This window comes from Rutilus rutilus (genome assembly GCF_951802725.1).
Source record: "Rutilus rutilus genome assembly, contig: SCAFFOLD_58, whole genome shotgun sequence".
Lineage (NCBI taxonomy): Eukaryota > Metazoa > Chordata > Actinopteri > Cypriniformes > Leuciscidae > Rutilus > Rutilus rutilus.
This window is the reverse complement of record NW_028175472.1, coordinates 22,765-39,600: the sequence shown is the minus strand read 5'-3', so window position 1 is coordinate 39,600 and position 16,836 is coordinate 22,765. Positions and strand designations below refer to the sequence as shown.

At 41.5% G+C, this 16,836-nt stretch overlaps 1 protein-coding gene across 2 annotated transcripts in view; it reads right to left on the bottom strand.

The window, feature by feature from the left end:
- LOC311285719 (E3 ubiquitin-protein ligase TRIM39-like) overlaps nt 1–16,270 on the bottom strand; it is a 48,024-nt gene extending 31,754 nt beyond the window's left edge. For both annotated transcript variants that reach the window (XR_014626400.1, XM_084435757.1), the window contains exons 1-2: nt 15,713–16,270; nt 578–1,134 (exon numbers count right to left, since the gene is read on the bottom strand). Coding sequence is in view for 1 of the 2 variants with exons in the window: in XM_084435757.1 (XP_084291883.1) it covers nt 578–1,132 (555 nt within the window). In the remaining variant the exon portion in view is untranslated. The remainder of the gene's footprint in view (nt 1–577; nt 1,135–15,712) is intronic.
- Nucleotides 16,271–16,836: the final 566 nt, after the last annotated feature.

Sequence of the window (16,836 nt, the reverse complement as noted above, 5' to 3'; positions counted from 1 at the left end):
TCAGCATAACAATGGAAACTAATTCCATGTTTCCTTATAATATTTCCAAGTGGCAGCATATATACTGAGAATAACAGAGGGCCTAACACAGATCCCTGCGGCACTCCATAGTTTACTGGAGTTATGATCGATTTTTCTCCATTTAAATAGACAAAATGGTAGCGGTCTGATAAGTATGATCTGAACCAGCTTAATGCTTGTCCTTAAACACCAGTATAATTTTGTAGTCGATCTAAGAGTATTGTGTGATCTATAGTATCGAACGCAGCACTAAGATCAAGTAAAACTAATATTGAGATACAGCCTTGGTCAGAAGCTAGACTTTCGTCGTCCTGAGGGGGAGGTCCATGTGTGAGTTTGCAAGCTGCATTATATAACTGGAAGCGGGGAAGTGGCTTGCGATGCAGATCTCTTTCGCCAATGTGCATTGGCTTGTTCTGTTACCACTCAATGGTGATTGGGCTCTCAGGCGAGATCCCTATACGTCAGTTCAGTCTGATGTAACGTCAAACATGACAGAATGGTAGGGAACTGAATTTCATGGGGTGTTTAAAGTGTTTTGTTTGTATCTCTTTACCTTCTGCTCTCGACTCTCCTCCTCTATAGGAACAGTGTTGTGAGTCCTGTGTTCTCCTTCAGTGCAGAACAGACAAACACACGTCTGGTCATCTCTGCAGAACAGCTCCAGAGGTCTCTCGTGTTTCTGGCATATATAATCCTCCAGATTTTCCACAGCGTTGATCAGTGTGTGTTTCTTTAGACGTGGGACTCTGTGATGAGGCTCCAGATGAGAATCACAGTAAGAGCTTTGACACATCAGGCAGGTCTTCACTGCTTTCTGCTTTCTTCCATCACAGAAGTCACAGAACACCTCAGATCCTCCTAGATTGAGCTTCTCCTTAAAGTGTTGCACAACCTCTCTGAGTGTTGTATTAATCTTGAGATCAGGTCTTTTGCTAAATTTTTCTTTACAGAGTGGACAGAAGCAGATCTGTGTGTTCGGCCAGCACTCGCTCAGGCAGGTTCTGCAGAAGTTGTGTCCACATGGAGTGGTGACTGGATCAGTGAACACTTCCAGACAGATGGAGCACTGGAGCTCCTCATTTAGTGATGGACCACTGGAGGATGCCATGGCTGAAAAGATAAGTAATGTCAATATATCTTCTGCATTGCTGAAGAGGCCAAGTTTGATAATTATATGTACTGAGTAAATTAGGCTATGTATGTTGCATGTTAAATACTATTATAACTTACAACAGTAAATTATGTACCACTGTCTATATCAAAGTCAAATACTGTTTAACATGCACCAACACTAACCAGGGACGTGCACAGGAATTTTGAGGGGCAGTTGCTCTGACCTGAACCCCCCCCCTCCCTCCCTCCCTCAAAAAAAAACAAAAAAAACAACTCACGGGCTATATGAAGGACTGAGAATAATAGGGTCTTTATTAAAATATATATACACAAAGAAGTAAAACACTGAAATAGCACTCAATCACCTTAACTAGGCTACTACTAATAATAACACAGATTTGATCAATAATAATGCCACTGACGATTCTGATTATCGATCCGATTCTTTAACGCTTCTTCTTGATAGCACTGTGTGGAAAAATGTAGTCATATGCTTTTCAAAAAAACAAGTGGTTTTATTTATTTTAAAGCTTAAGCTTGAGTAAGCTAACTACTTTTTATGTAATTTATGTAATAAATAGAACCTTATTGTAAAGTATTACTGATTATACACCGATTCAGACGTCTCCTGAGTTCACTGTTGGAAAGATCAGCTGGTTTAACCATTCATTAAAATTAATCGGTTCAAAGGAGTCATTAGTTCGCGAATTGGACGTGTCATGCGCGTTGTGTGATTATCCCAGCAGTTAGGACATGGACACATCCAAGATTTGTGTCAACACAGAAAACATTTCATCACTGGATAGTTTTTTTTTTTTTTTTTTAATTAAAGTTTTGTTTTATGTCAGCTGAATGTCCGGAATGATTTTCAGAGAAGATAAGGCAACTTATTTAGCACAATTCACACCCAGCCCAGCGGTAATTCAGGAAAAAAATATCTCCGAATGCTCCACATGAAACTTTTGGTCTTCCGACCTTTTACCACCGTGTCGATTTATTTTGTTTAATATGTGCAAGGGAGAGAGAGCAAGACAGCGCCTAGTTTGGAGACGATGAAGTCTCGTATACACTTTCGCCAGGCTCCGAAGAGAGAGAGAGAGAGTGCGCGCGCGCGACCGAGTCTCTCTCTGCTCGTTCTTTCAGTTAAACATGCGCCCTGTCACAAGCGCAGCAGTTCATCTACATTACTCACCGATCAAATAAGACTTTGGCGGGCGCTAAAACAAGTTCAGTGCAGGAAAATTCATGCGTGAATTTAACTGAGTAGTACATGACCATGCACTCGCACAAATTGGACCACTTAAAATTTTAACTCGCACATTCTCAAAAACTGGTCGCAGTCTGGAACCCTGATGATGATCGTTCGTTTGATATACATCACAAACACACCTTTTCCGACAACGTTGAGTCATCTCACCTGACAACCGCGACAATCTCCTTCTAGGGCCGCTCATGCAGGCTCAGCTCAGGTGCTGATCGTGTGCAGCGCTGCAGCCACGTAAACAGAGTTTGCCCTTCCCCTACTGACTTTCACTTTCGGTGCCCGAATGGAAGTGAATGAGGCTTTGCGATTTTTTAATTGTTTAATCTAGGCCTACGTCAAATTCTGCATCCATTGTAGTTTTTATTTTTAAAAAAATTTTCGCCCTCGGAAGGGCAACGTGAGTTGAGAAGGGCATATGGGCAGTTGCCCGGGCAACCTGAGCAACCCCCCTGTGCACGTTCCAGACACTAAACCTAACCACACTGAGCCTATAAGCTCCACCCTTAACTTCTGGTCTGAGACTGCTGGTTTTGTTTTAGATGGGTACTGTATTGAGTAATAGAAAAAACATGAAGAAACTAAATACAGGAACTAAACAGAAACTAGGAGCCACAGTACAGCAAATGTAACAGGTTTTTACAACAACATTTTAATCAGTGTTGGGAAAGTTCACTTTCTACATGAACTAGTTCAAAGTTCAGTTCACAAATTTTAAACTAAGTTCACAGTTCCAAAAATGAACTAGTTCATAGTTCTTTTTTTCCATGTTGCTGCAAGATATTATTTTTCAAAATGATTGCCACTGCCCATATAGAACCACAGACAATTATTTTATGAGTTTTAACACTGATAATTATGTGTCAGATTTTTCCCATCCTCACCGACCTTGTCATAAAACTCGTTTAAATGATCATAGGATGCCTCCTTGCTGCTTTTTGTTTTGATTTGTAACGTAAGTGATGAGTCGTTCATGAACGATCCATTCATTGCGTCTGTCACGTGACAAATGAACGGAAGACTCGGAAGGTAGGCTAAAGTAATTATTTATGTTCCCTGTAAACGATTTTTGACTGCATTATAATGATTTCTTAATTCAGAATATGATCAAGATTGCGTAGGTGGATGTGTTCTGGGAATTTGCCAGTTAATAGTATAACATTTAACGCCCCTTAAATGAACGAAATGACTCGAAAAAAGATTTGTTCATTTTGATGAACGAGATCGAACAAGAGAGTCAGACACTGGTGGCTGGTGTTGCCAGATTTGGTGTTTTTTCCGCTACATATTAAGGCCGGTTTACGGTGTGTTTTAGCCGGGTTTTCGCCTGGAAGGTAGTGCTGGGCGGTATACCGGTTCATACCGAATACCGGTGTTTATTTTTGTTATGATATGAATTTTTAAAATACCGCAATACTGATGTATGTCGCTTTAATAATATTATTGATAATGATCGGAACGCGCCGCGTCACGACACTGTTTGAGAGGGTCCTTTTTCTCTGTTGCACTGTAGTGATGCACCACACGTGTAAGCGTGACTTTGAAGGTGGATAGGTTAAACTATAATTGATAGCTGTCAAATTATATTACAGTGTTTCCCATACATTGGTTCACAATATCAACACAGCCTTTTGAAAAATCTATTTGTGGTTGGCATTGACATCGTTGAATAAACATGAGCATTGCACGTTTCAAAATCAAACGCGGCGTGGGTGTTTTTATATTAATGTATCTGAAGTGAACTGACGGTCTTTAGACAAGTTTCTTTGTTATTACAATTGAATCTTTCTTTATCATTCCTGATAAAGCAGCGTTTATGAGCGTTGCTGCTTTGTGTACAGCCGTTACCGGGGAAACCGCTATTTCTGCCACTCCTAAAGCGCCTCCTGCTGGCACCTCTTTATAAACAGCCTTGCACACCTGTAAAAATAGGCTATGTAGGTCCAAATAGGTCCAGGACCCCCCCATAAGCATCAAGGGACCCCCCATAAGGCCCAAAAAAATTACCTTGGGGGGGTCCCCTGGTTTTTCATTAAAACTAAAATAGAAACAATATTTGACCTAGCCCTATCTATTTTTTATCAAAGTATTGCGCTGCACTCCCATAAAAAGCTACTTCAAATTAGATGTGCATCTGAAAATACGCTCAAGTGTGCCACACACTGTTTTCTGAAGAAATTTACAGACTGCGGGCGCGACGTCGCTGTGTGATTGGCTGGCAGAGTGATCCTTCCTCATTATTTTACCTCACGATGACGGTAAGATAATATTTCTTTGTTTTATGATTGTTTGGTACACCAAATTTACTGCTACTGAATACGTGTTTATCTTAGAATCGGACAGTCACTTTTATTTTAATCTTGGTCTGTCAATAGTTGCTTTTTTATCTTATGACGCTAGCTCACTATCGGATTGTTAGTAATTAGCCATCTAATGTAATTCTGAGAAAAATAGAATCTTGTTTGGAGCTAACATTGCACCCATTCTGAATTAAACAAATCATTTTAAATCTAGTAACCTTAACTGCTCAAAAACAGTGTTAATTTAATTAAGGACATTATTACTGATGAAAATGTTCATCAGATGAAGGCTTTTTGTGTGTCAACGATGACAAAGCAGGGTTGCTAACTCTCACACATGCATTGATTATTACACCGAAGACAAACATGCAGATCAACCGTTTTTGTTATGAATTGCATAGGCGTAATTTGCGGGTGGGACGGGTGGGACATGTCCCCACCACTTTTTGCCATGGTCGATATTGTCCCCACCACTTTTAAAAACATCTCGCGGCACGAATGTACCAATTCTACAAATAAATAAAACATCTCCAGTTAACTGGCAGAGCATTCATTTCGTTCGTTTTTTAAATAAGAGACTAGCGCTGAAATGTGTTTTTTAAATCAAGTGATCAAAATGTTCATTGCCGCTGCGATCAGTGGCGCGGATACAGTGTTTTCTCGTGTGGCTCGTGCACACGCCGCACTGTCTTAACTCAGACCCGCGCTTCAGGTGAAATCACAAAACATAATGCACACAAACGTGTCAATGCTTGATATACAACCACTGATGAACATAATCGGTTTTGATTAGAGAAAAAAAAAACCTATACGGGGGCGGATTAGAACACAGAACCTCTGACACGGCTGGCGAAAATTCTACCACTGGACCATTAAAGTTGGTATCAGCAATTTCAGGCCCAAACATAAATGTTCACAATCATCTAATCTTTCCTAACGATCCGCTAGCTGGCCGCCCCATAAGCATGCCGTCAAAAAAACGCGTCTCTGCAGGCAGCCTAGGCTCTGAGATCTGCACACAAAAACAGTTGGAAACAAATAGTGTTCCAACCAATCACCGACAGGGGTGGGTGTTGTGAGGTTTTCGCGTGCAGCCGAACCCCTGTCGGTGATTGGTTGGAACACTATTTATTTTGGTTTTGAGTGGTTGGTGAAACCGGGTGAAAACAACTATTTTTGTGTGCAGATCTCAGAGCCTAGGCTGCCTACAGAGACGCGTTTGTTTGACGGCATGCTTATGGGGCAGGCAGCTAGTGGATCGTTAGGAAAGATTAGATGAATGTGAACATTTATGTTTGGGCCTGGAATCGCTGATAGGCGATAGGCTAAGATAGGCTATATGTTGATCAAGCAGGCGGATCTATATTATTCACACGATGTTAAGGAGATCTAACCAATCAGCGACAAACTTATTGGTGACGTCGGCAAAGGACGTTTGGTGGCGAGTTAGAAACTTCCCGAACAGTTAGCAAGCAGACTTAAGAGAAGAACACGCCTCGTATATTCCTGTATATTAACCTTCAGAGTTTACCTTCTGTGTGTGCGTTCATGATAAAATGTAAATAAAAAGTTTATTTACTTATTTGTGTTCTTTAGTATAGTTATCTGCCGTGTTACAGTTTGATTAATGTAAATTATCGAGTTGTTTATCTCTTTAGTGTCCAACTGTATTCACCTCGTACTGATTGCCACAAATATAACATATATAGAAAGTAATTTGTTATTCAAGTTATTTACTGGCTTTATTCCTTGCTTGTGATTACTTTAATTACTGTGAAGTTTATAGTATTTGTCGTATTTCCGAACCCTGCCGATATATATATGATGATTACTCAGCGTTTTCTCAGAGACACAGAGAATTCGCGATCCTCATTATATGTGCTTCATGCGACATCTAGCGGTTAATTTCGGTAGTGCAGTACAAACCCTGATAACTGTATTGGATGTAAAATATGTATATTATTATGTATGAATACTGTAATTACTTATTGTAATGTTATTCATTTGTTTATTTCAGACCACACATATATACTAATACAAAGTAAAGATGAGAAGATTCTGAATCCTGTGATGTGTTTTGATTGACACCCTGAGGCGAGCACAATCACCTAATCAGCACATTAGTTAAAACTCCTTTACATAGTGGTCCTTCGAGCCGGATATGTGTGCTTACCACGGAGACAGGATGTCAGAGCAGCCTTTTCACCAGAGTGTGCGCCCACGACGTACAACCCAGCCTCCAGTTTATCTCAGAGACTATGAAGTCCAATATCCAATGCAGCATTCACCTGTGCCTGAATCACAACAAAGTGCACGGACATACCAGTCTGAGATATTTCCTCCTGACTCTACACTTTCAAATTCACATGATTACAGCACTGGAGCAACAGCTGGAGCCACGATTACTCCCTATTCCAGAATGACTGCTGGCAGACAACCTGACAGATGGTGACCAACCGCACCTCACTATGAAAGTGATGAAGAGGAGGAGCATGATGATGAGGCTTTCATCACAGCTGTTAGACACAGGTTGGATGTTCAAGACTTAAAACAAGAGAACAGGCAACTGCGTAAAGCTCAGCTGGTCCTTAAAGAGGAAATTCTGCAGTTACAAAATCTTCACAAAGGTATGCAAGATTTAATTATACAGCAGCAGTCAGCTTCACTAACTCCACAACCACAGCATTCAAACCAGACTCCAGTGCCATTACCCAGAACCATTTATAGACCACCTCAGATAGCAGCACCGAGTCCAGCTCCCCACACTCCACAACCTACTCCACGCAGAGTTCAAGTACAACCCAGAGAGAGTCCCTTTAAGCCTGGTGCTGACATTTACACCTATAAATCAAGTCCACAGCCTGCCACTGTTCATAATCTGCCATATTCTTCTCCCACGGGGCGGCCTCATAGCACTATATGTCCAGAGACTTCCTACAGGGGCCCACAACCAACAATTCCATGTTTCACACGTCGTGACCCTAGCGAGTTCGCTCGTTTGAAGCTAGCCCTTGACAATCTACTTCCCAATGATGCGACTGAGCTCTTTAAGTATCAAGTCCTTCTAGATCACCTGAAGTTTGAAGAAGCACGCTTAATTGCTGACTCATTCCTCAATTCCCCTTGGCCATACACAGACACTATGACTGCACTTACTGACAGATTTGGAAGACCTCACCAGTTGGCCCTAACTAAAATAGCAGCAGTCATGGATGCCCCTGATGTTCAGCCTGGAGATTTGGCCAGTTTCGATAGGTTTGCCCTTCAAATCCAAGCTCTTGTGGGTCTCCTGAGGACATTGGGTCCTGAAGGTAATGTGGAGTTACAGTGTGGGTCGCATGTAGTCCGTCTGCTCACTAAACTCCCTCCAGATTTACGTGCATCATTCAGACGACACATGCCTTATCAATCTGGTGTAGTCTACACTTTGCTGGATCTGGCTGAGTGGCTCAAGTTTGAATTCTGGTGCCAAGACTGTGATGATTTAAATTCAAGAAAGGAGCAAAGACGTAAAACGGCGCAGCAAAGATCAGGCTCTGTAGTTAAGTCCAGATTTGCCACTGTTCTTCATGGAGCTGATCAAACCCCTGACACAGCTACACAGGTACTGTCATACTTCAAGCCAACCAAGACAGCACAGAGACCTGAACAAAGCAAAGTGTTGTGCCCATACTGTGACAGTACAGAGCATTTCCTAAGCCAGTGTCCCACCTTCCAGAAATTCAGTAAAGAGGAGATGATAAAATGGATTAAAGACAACAACCGTTGCTGGAAATGTGGACGGTCACATTTAGCAAAAAATTGCACCCTGAGAAAGCCCTGCCGCCGGTGTAATGGGAAACACCTTCAAATCCTTCACAAAGTTAACGACCGGTCTCAGACAGAGGGTACCTGCCTAGTGAGTTCCACAAATGAGTCCCTGTACTTGGACAGGCCAGAGAGTTCCAAACATGTTCTGCTGAAAGTGGTTCCTGTTGTCTTGCAACACAAGAATCAAACCCTAAACACTTATGCAGTACTTGACGACGGATCAGAAAGAACCATGCTACTTCCAGCTGCAGCTCAGAAACTAGGGCTTAAGGGACAGACTGAGGACCTTGCATTAAGAACAATTCGACAAGATGTCAAGAAACTTCATGGGGCCTCCGTTTCCTTTAGTGTACGCTCGATGTCACAGCCAGAAAAGAGCTACCAAATCCAGAACGCATTTACCTCTGAGCACTTAAATTTGGCCGAGCACTCTTACCCCACTAAAATGCTCCAGCAGAAATACTTGCACCTAAAAGGCATCCCATTGCACCCCATTCTCAAAGCACATCCCCTCCTTCTAATAGGTGCAGATCATCCCCATCTGATTACCCCTATTGAGCCAGTTCGCCTTGGCCCACCTGGAGGTCCAGCGGCAATTAGAACTAGACTGGGTTGGGTGTTACAAGGACCAACTCGCCTTCTACGGCAACAGTGTCAGCCTCAGCAATGCCTGCACCTCTCCGTCACTCCTCAAATGGAAGAACTTTTCCGGAATGTTGAGAGACTTTGGCAAGAAGATACCATTCCCTACAAAAATTAAAGACTGGTCACACGATCCAAACAAGATCAGAAAGCAATGGACTTGCTACAAGTTAAAACCACCAGAGTGATGGTAGATGGAGTGATGCGCTATGCCACACCCCTGTTGCGCAAGACTGACATGCCTCACCTCAATGCCTCCAAAGACTCTGTCATGCCTAACCTGAGAAACACAGAGCGGCAGCTAAATAAAGACCCTGTAAAGGCATCTGCATACAAAGAAGAGATCAAAAGGCTGGAGGAGAGCAATTATGTGGTCAAACTTAAAACAGACTCTGTAATTGATGAGGAAGAGTCATGGTTTATTCCCCATCACATGGTTCATCATAACGGCAAAAACAGAGTGGTGTTCAACTGCTCCTTTGAATACAAGGGGCATAACCTCAAAAACCACCTCCTTGCCGGACCTGCACTAGGCCCTTCCCTTTTGGGGGTTCTGTTGCGATTCAGGGAGCATACTGTCGCAGTGAGCGGAGACATAAAAGGTATGTTTCATCAGGTCCGCCTACTTCCTGAAGACAGAAACCTACTCCGCTTTGTCTGGCGTGACCTTGAAACAAATAACCCCCCCAGCATTTATGAGTGGTAAGTGCTTCCCTTTGGCACAACTTGCAGCCCTTGCTGTGCTATCTATGCCTTACAGCGTCATGCTTTAGATAACACCAAGCCAAATGACTCCCTCAGATCAGCGGTCGAAAGGAACTTTTACGTAGACAACTGCCTAAAGAGCGTAATGTTCCCAGATGAGGCCAAGCAATTAGTGGATGGGTTACGAGAACTTCTTGCCAGTGGTGGCTCTGAGATCCGTCAATGGGCTGCCAACATGCCAAATGTCATTGATCACCTACCTAAAGAGGCTCGTTCAGACAGCACTGAGCTTTGGCTGTCACATGACAAAACTGAACCACAAGAATCCACTCTTGGATTGAGATGGAACTATGACTCAGACATCCTTGGATACAAACATCGCCCGGTACCAGAAACCACACCCACTATGCGCCACATTTATAAGGTGACAGCAAGCCAGTATGATCCTCTGGGATTCATTCTCCCTTTCACCATCCGTGCAAAAATCCTGATCCAACAGCTGTGGAACAAACAAAGAGATTGGGATGACCCCATGTTTAGGCTTGGCACGATAGTCGGTGTTACCGGTGTTACACGGTGTTCAGTCGCAACACCGGTTTCATCACTTGCCCACCGCAGCACCGCAAAAATTTTTTTTTAAAGCAATTACGCAGTATCCGTATTTTCGGTCACCAGTTGACTAGCGTTATATGATCACGCTCAACCATTCAAGCGGGACAAAACAAGATACCGCGCTGTAAGTCCTGCCTATTACACACACGTGCGCACACACGGAAAAGACGCGCGTCAGTATCGAGTTCTCTTTTCGGCCTTGAACAAAACATAACACACACAAATTATGCCAAAATGTCCGTTTTGTTGTTGCGTTTTTCATGAATAATAACGAATAATAACGAACCCACCATTCAAAACACTGTGGTTGAATCCGAAATCGCGCCCTATACCCTCAAATCGGGCGTTATTGTTCTCAACATGATCTCAAGCAGTGAAAAATAGAGGACACTGACAACGCGCTGAAATACAGGACCGAGCAGGTAATATTTAATATGAAACAAAGTCTTAACTTTCAAATTTGGTCAGTCAAACAAAAATAAAATAGGCCTACCGTTTTTTGGCTCTTTAATGTGTCGTGACAGATTGCCTCAGTTAAAGCCAAGTTCAAATCCACCGAAGTTAATCAATAACTCTTCTGACTGCTTTGTCGCACAAAAATGGTGGAATTTGATTGGTCAGATCGCATGTCAATCAAACTCAATACGAATGATGAATTGACGCCATGTAAAAAAAAAATTACATCACTCTAACACCCCCCACCCCCACGATGAAACCGGTAATACCGGTGTTGTCACAATTCGATTAACCGGTGGGAGAATATTATCACCGTCACATCTCTACCCATGTTGCCAACAGATCTATTGAAAGCCTGGAACGGGTGGGAGAATGAGCTCCTCTGTCTTTCTGAGGTTACCATTCCACGGTGCTATGTCTCAGCAGATATGGACCAACCCAGTGTTACACGACAAATTCATATTTTCTGTGATGCCTCAGAACAGGCATACGGCTCTGTGTCATACCTGAGAACTGAGAACTGAGGACAAAGAAGGCCGAATTCAGCTTGCATTCTTGATGGCCAGATCCAAAGTTGCCCCCAAGCGGAAACAAACTATCCCTAGACTAGAGCTGTGTGCAGCACTTATTGGTGCTCAAATGGCAAAGCTGCTAGAAACCGAACTTACGATGGAAATAAGCCAAGTGGTCTTGTGGTCTGATTCCACTACAGTCCTTTCCTGGCTGAAATCAGAGTCTTGTAGCTTTAAAGTCTTCGTAGGGACTAGGATTTCAGAAATCCAAGACCTTGTTGATCAGCATGAATGGCGATACGTAGATTCTCTCCGAAACCCTGCAGATGACCTCACAAGGGGTCGCAGCCTAAAAGAACTTGCGTCACCAAACAGATGGAGTCAAGGCCCACCATTCTTACTACAGGCTGAATCAGAGTGGCCAGCTATGCCAGTTCTTAAACCTCCTGAGGATGAGATGGAGAAGAGAAAGAGTGTATTCTGCGGTGTCACAAGAGTATCAAACCCCTTGAACACCAGTGAGTACAGGACATGGAAGGACCTTGTTGAAGCCACAGTCCAGCACAGTCAAAGTGACCCAAACCAACCCAGTCCAGCTACGGCTAAAGACTACATGAAGGCAGAATACCTCATCCTCCAGAATATCCAACTTGACAGTTTTTCAGAGGAATATGAACGATTGAAAGCTGGTAAGCCTGTATCCACTACGAGCCGATTACTCACTTTATCACCAGAGTTTGATGAAGCCAGTCAGCTTATACGTGTTGGAGGACGTCTACGTCGTGCTGAAGGTCTAGAACTCCAGACAATTCACCCAATAGTTCTGGATCCTCGCCATCCAGCAACCAAACTGCTCATGCAGGACTATGACAGGACTGGACTCTGTCACCCAGGAACAGAACGGGTATTTGCTGAAATGAGGAGAAATGTGTGGATACTGAGAGGTCGTGAAGCAATTCGCAAATTCCAACACAACTGCATAGAATGTCGCAAGTGGAAGGCCAAAGCTGAGGTCCCTAAAATGGCTGATCTACCCCCAGCACGTCTAAGACTTCACAAACCTCCTTTCTATAGCAATGGGATGGACTGTTTTGGTCCCTTCCAGATAAAAGTAGGACGACGCTGTGAAAAAAGATGGGGTATAATATTCAAGTGTTTGACCACTCGATGTGTACACATTGAGCTCCTCACATCTATAGACACAGATTCCTTCCTTATGTCCCTGAGGAGATTTATTGCACGTCGAGGCACCCCATCTGAACTGCTTTCTGACCAGGGCACTAATTTCCAGGGTGGAGAGAGAGAATTAAGAGAAGCTTTAACAAACTGTAGCCCAGAGCTTCAACAACATCTTGCCAAACAAAAAATCACCTTCCTCTTCAACCCTCCAAGTGCTCCCCACTTTGGTGGAATCTGGGAGAGAGAAATCCGATCCCTCAAAAATGCCCTCCGTACAGTAGTAGGTTCACAAACAGTGACAGAGGAAGTGCTTCAAACAGTGCTTATTGAGATAGAGGGAATTCTCAATAGCAAGCCCCTAGGATATGTCTCCTCCAATGTAGCTGACCTGGATCCAGTCACCCCAAATCTCCTGCTCATGGGGCGGCCAGACAGCTCTCTACCTCAAGTGATGTACCCCGCTACTGAGCTCATAGGACGACGTAGATGGAGACTCTGGTCAAGCTTTATGAGACACTACTTGCCTAACCTCCAGTTACGACAGAAATGGCATGCAGAAACTAAACCCATTACGGTCAGATCTGTTGCAATGTTGGTTGACCCTCAGCTACCCCGTGCCCTCTGGTTAATTGGGAGAGTAGTCAGGACATTCCCTGGGGCGGATGGACATGTAAGGTCTGTAGAAATCAACGTTAAAGGCAGGTTATATACGCGACCTGTTGCCCGTCTCATTCCTTTACCAGAGATTACTGACTCTAAGTAACTTAGATGCAGGAACAAATATGCCCCTGCATATTTGGGGGCGGCGATGTTAAGGAGATCTAACCAATCAGCGACAAACTTATTGGTGATGTCGACAAAGGACGTTTGGTGGCGAGTTAGAAACTTCCCGAACAGTTAGCAAGCAGACTTAAGAGAAGAACACGCCTCGTATATTCCTGTATATTAACCTTCAGAGTTTACCTTCTGTGTGTGCGTTCATGATAAAATGTAAGTTTATTTACTTATTTGTGTTCTTTAGTATAGTTATCTGCCGTGTTACAGTTTGATTGATGTAAATTATCGAGTTGTTTATCTCTTTAGTGTCCAACTGTATTCACCTCGTACTGATTGCCACAAATATAACATATATAGAAAGTAATTTGTTATTCAAGTTATTTACTGGCTTTATTCCTTGCTTGTGATTACTTTAATTACTGTGAAGTTTATAGTATTTGTCGTATTTCCGAACCCTGACAATATATATATGATGATTACTCAGCGTTTTCTCAGAGACACAGAGAATTCGCGATCCTCATTATATGTGCTTCATGCGACATCTAGCGGTTAATTTCGGTAGTGCAGTACAAACCCTGATAACTGTATTGGATGTAAAATATGTATATTATTATGTATGAATACTGTAATTACTTATTGTAATGTTATTCATTTGTTTATTTCAGACCACACATATATACTAATACAAAGTAAAGATGAGAAGATTCTGAATCATGTGATGTGTTTTGATTGACACCCTGAGGCGAGCACAATCACCTAATCAGCACATTAGTTAAAACTCCTTTACACACGATGATTCTCAGTACATGTTCTGAAACGCACAAAGTAAATGAAATTCACAAGTAAAGTAAATGAAATTATAATATTATATGGAATAAATAAATACAAATATGTATATTATTAGTTTTTTTTTTTGTTTTTTTTTTTGGGTGGGGTGAGGGGGACCCCCCAAGAGCTTTGACACAATTCGAACACTGTCTATAGAAATATGATACTCTATTGAACGAAGTTAAACTGAGAGAGCGTGACGTTCACAGACACCAGAATGAACGAGTTCACAGTAACGTTCGTCAGGCAGTAATAGTCCAGGCGTTTTAGGAAAAAAGGGTGAGCAAATTGCAACAGAATCAAACTCAACTGATTTTGTATCCTCCATATGTCCTGAGTAAGGAAAAAAAAACCCAGAAGAATCCCATTAGGGGAAAGTTCCGAAAAAGACCCAAATATAGCCTATTCATACTCCTATTCATTTTTCTCACATGAATAGGGTAAAACATTTAACCTTTAGATATCACCATGAAAATTACTGAGTTGATTACTTATATCAAGACAAACAAAAAATGTATTACAAGTTTTTTTGAATTGTTTGTTAACATGGACAAACGGTGCATAATCTAATTACAGATGTGCTAATTTGCATAAATACCACAGATCTAAACATTGGGTATAGCCAGGAGAAAATGTCTTGTTGAATCTTGTTAACATATTCCGGGTTCCATTCAGACCTTAACATTAAGTATTTTACTGTTATGTGTCAACAAGATTCAACAAGACATTTTCTCCTGGCTATACCCAATGTTTAGATATGTTGTGGTATTTATGCAAATTAGCACATCTGTAATTAGATTATGCACCGTTTGTCCATGTTAACAAACAATTAAAAAAAACTTGTAATACATTTTTTGTTTGTCTTGATATAAGTAATCAACTCAGTAATTTTCATGGTGATATCTAAAGGTTGAATGTTTTACCCTATTCATGTGAGAAAAATATTGAATAGGAGTATGAATAGGCTATATTTGGGTCTTTTTCGGAACTTTCCCCTAATGGGATTCTTCTGGGCTTTTTTTTTTTCTTACTCAGGTCATATGGAGGATACAAAATCAGTTGAGTTTGATTCTGTTGCAATTTGTTCACGGTTGACCCCCATTTTGGTTTAAAACGCCTGGACTAATACAGTAGGCTACGTTCAGTTCACGGTCACCCAAAATATGAACGAGTTCATGAACTATCGTTCAATAAACGCGTTCAGGCACAACACTGATTTTAATACCATCATAAGATCTTTTATAAAAAACAACACAGAAAATGAGTGGAACTGTAATTTTTCAAGCAAATAACTTACTAAATTAACATCTGTATACACCAAGAGTAATTTATGTTTAATAGCGTTATGATTTTCATTGAACTTTGTTTATTCTGTCTGCAGTTCAAATACTTCCTGATTCTGATATGTTTCATAAACGCAGACTTTCATTTTATAAACGTTCTTGTACTGCATCATGCTATTAAACTAGTGAACTTACATTTCCATCGCTTACCTGTGAGTGAATGTCAGATTTGATCGTTACTTTTAGGATTTCGGAAAAGAAGTGTTGTTTGAAGAAGCTTCCAGCTCATCTGTTCAGTTTCACTTTCACTGAAGTCTTTACACACATGCAGTGATGTCATATACTGAAGCTCCGCCCATAATCATAAATATTAAACTGTTCCTAATCCATCCATGATGAGTGAGTAAACAGTGTAAGAAACTTTTAGAATATGTGTAGTTTTGTCCTTAGTTTTTTGAAGAGAGCAGTGGCAAATATCAAGTTATCCAGTTTATACAATAGAAGTTTGTTTGAAAAGACACACTAAACATATGATTCAGTGTAATTTGCCTTGATTTCCTGGATCGGTAAAACAATAAAACAAAGGCTTTCTAGTAGCTAAAAATAAATTATGAAGGCCTGGTAAAAAAAATAAAAAAATAAAAAGGCTAATAAAAAAATAAAATAAAAAATGGTAGTTTTTAAAATCAACCCCATAGAGATAAAATGCTGTCCATTGTCTGGCCACAGCACACTCACGTCACGATCCTGAAGCGCGAATCTCAGCCATTTAAATTTCAACTGTTTTGGCGGTCCGTCTGAGGGAAATCTGATTTAACCCACCGGTAAAACCACTAAAGAAAGAGCTCACAGGAGGATAAAACATCTATAAACATATTTAAAATACGCTAACAGTCGCTATAGTGTGCAGTGCTTTTTGTTTGCCGGTGTGTTTGTTTGACGGTGCGTGAGGCTCAGTGTGGATATGAAGAGATGAAGGGTGTTTTCTGATATACTGCCAATAGGTGGCGCTAATACACTGTTTAGTAGTTTAATATCCACTGTAAACGAGGAAGCAGCAGCAGCTCACCCTCACTTTTGAAAGGAGTTCACACAGTGCTCACAGATTCAGAAGATACCAGTAGAAGTTTGAGAATAGCATGTTTAAAATGTAATCATGTTTAATAGAGATATTATATGTCTGTCCATCCTGGATATTGATAGTTTCATCACAGAAATCTGTGAGCTGAAGAAAGAGAAGGCGTCACTGGAGGTAAAGATGATGGAGAGAAACCAGAAACTAAAGGGATCAAGAGGTTTGTACATGATAAAGATTCGATCACTTCTAGCCTGGT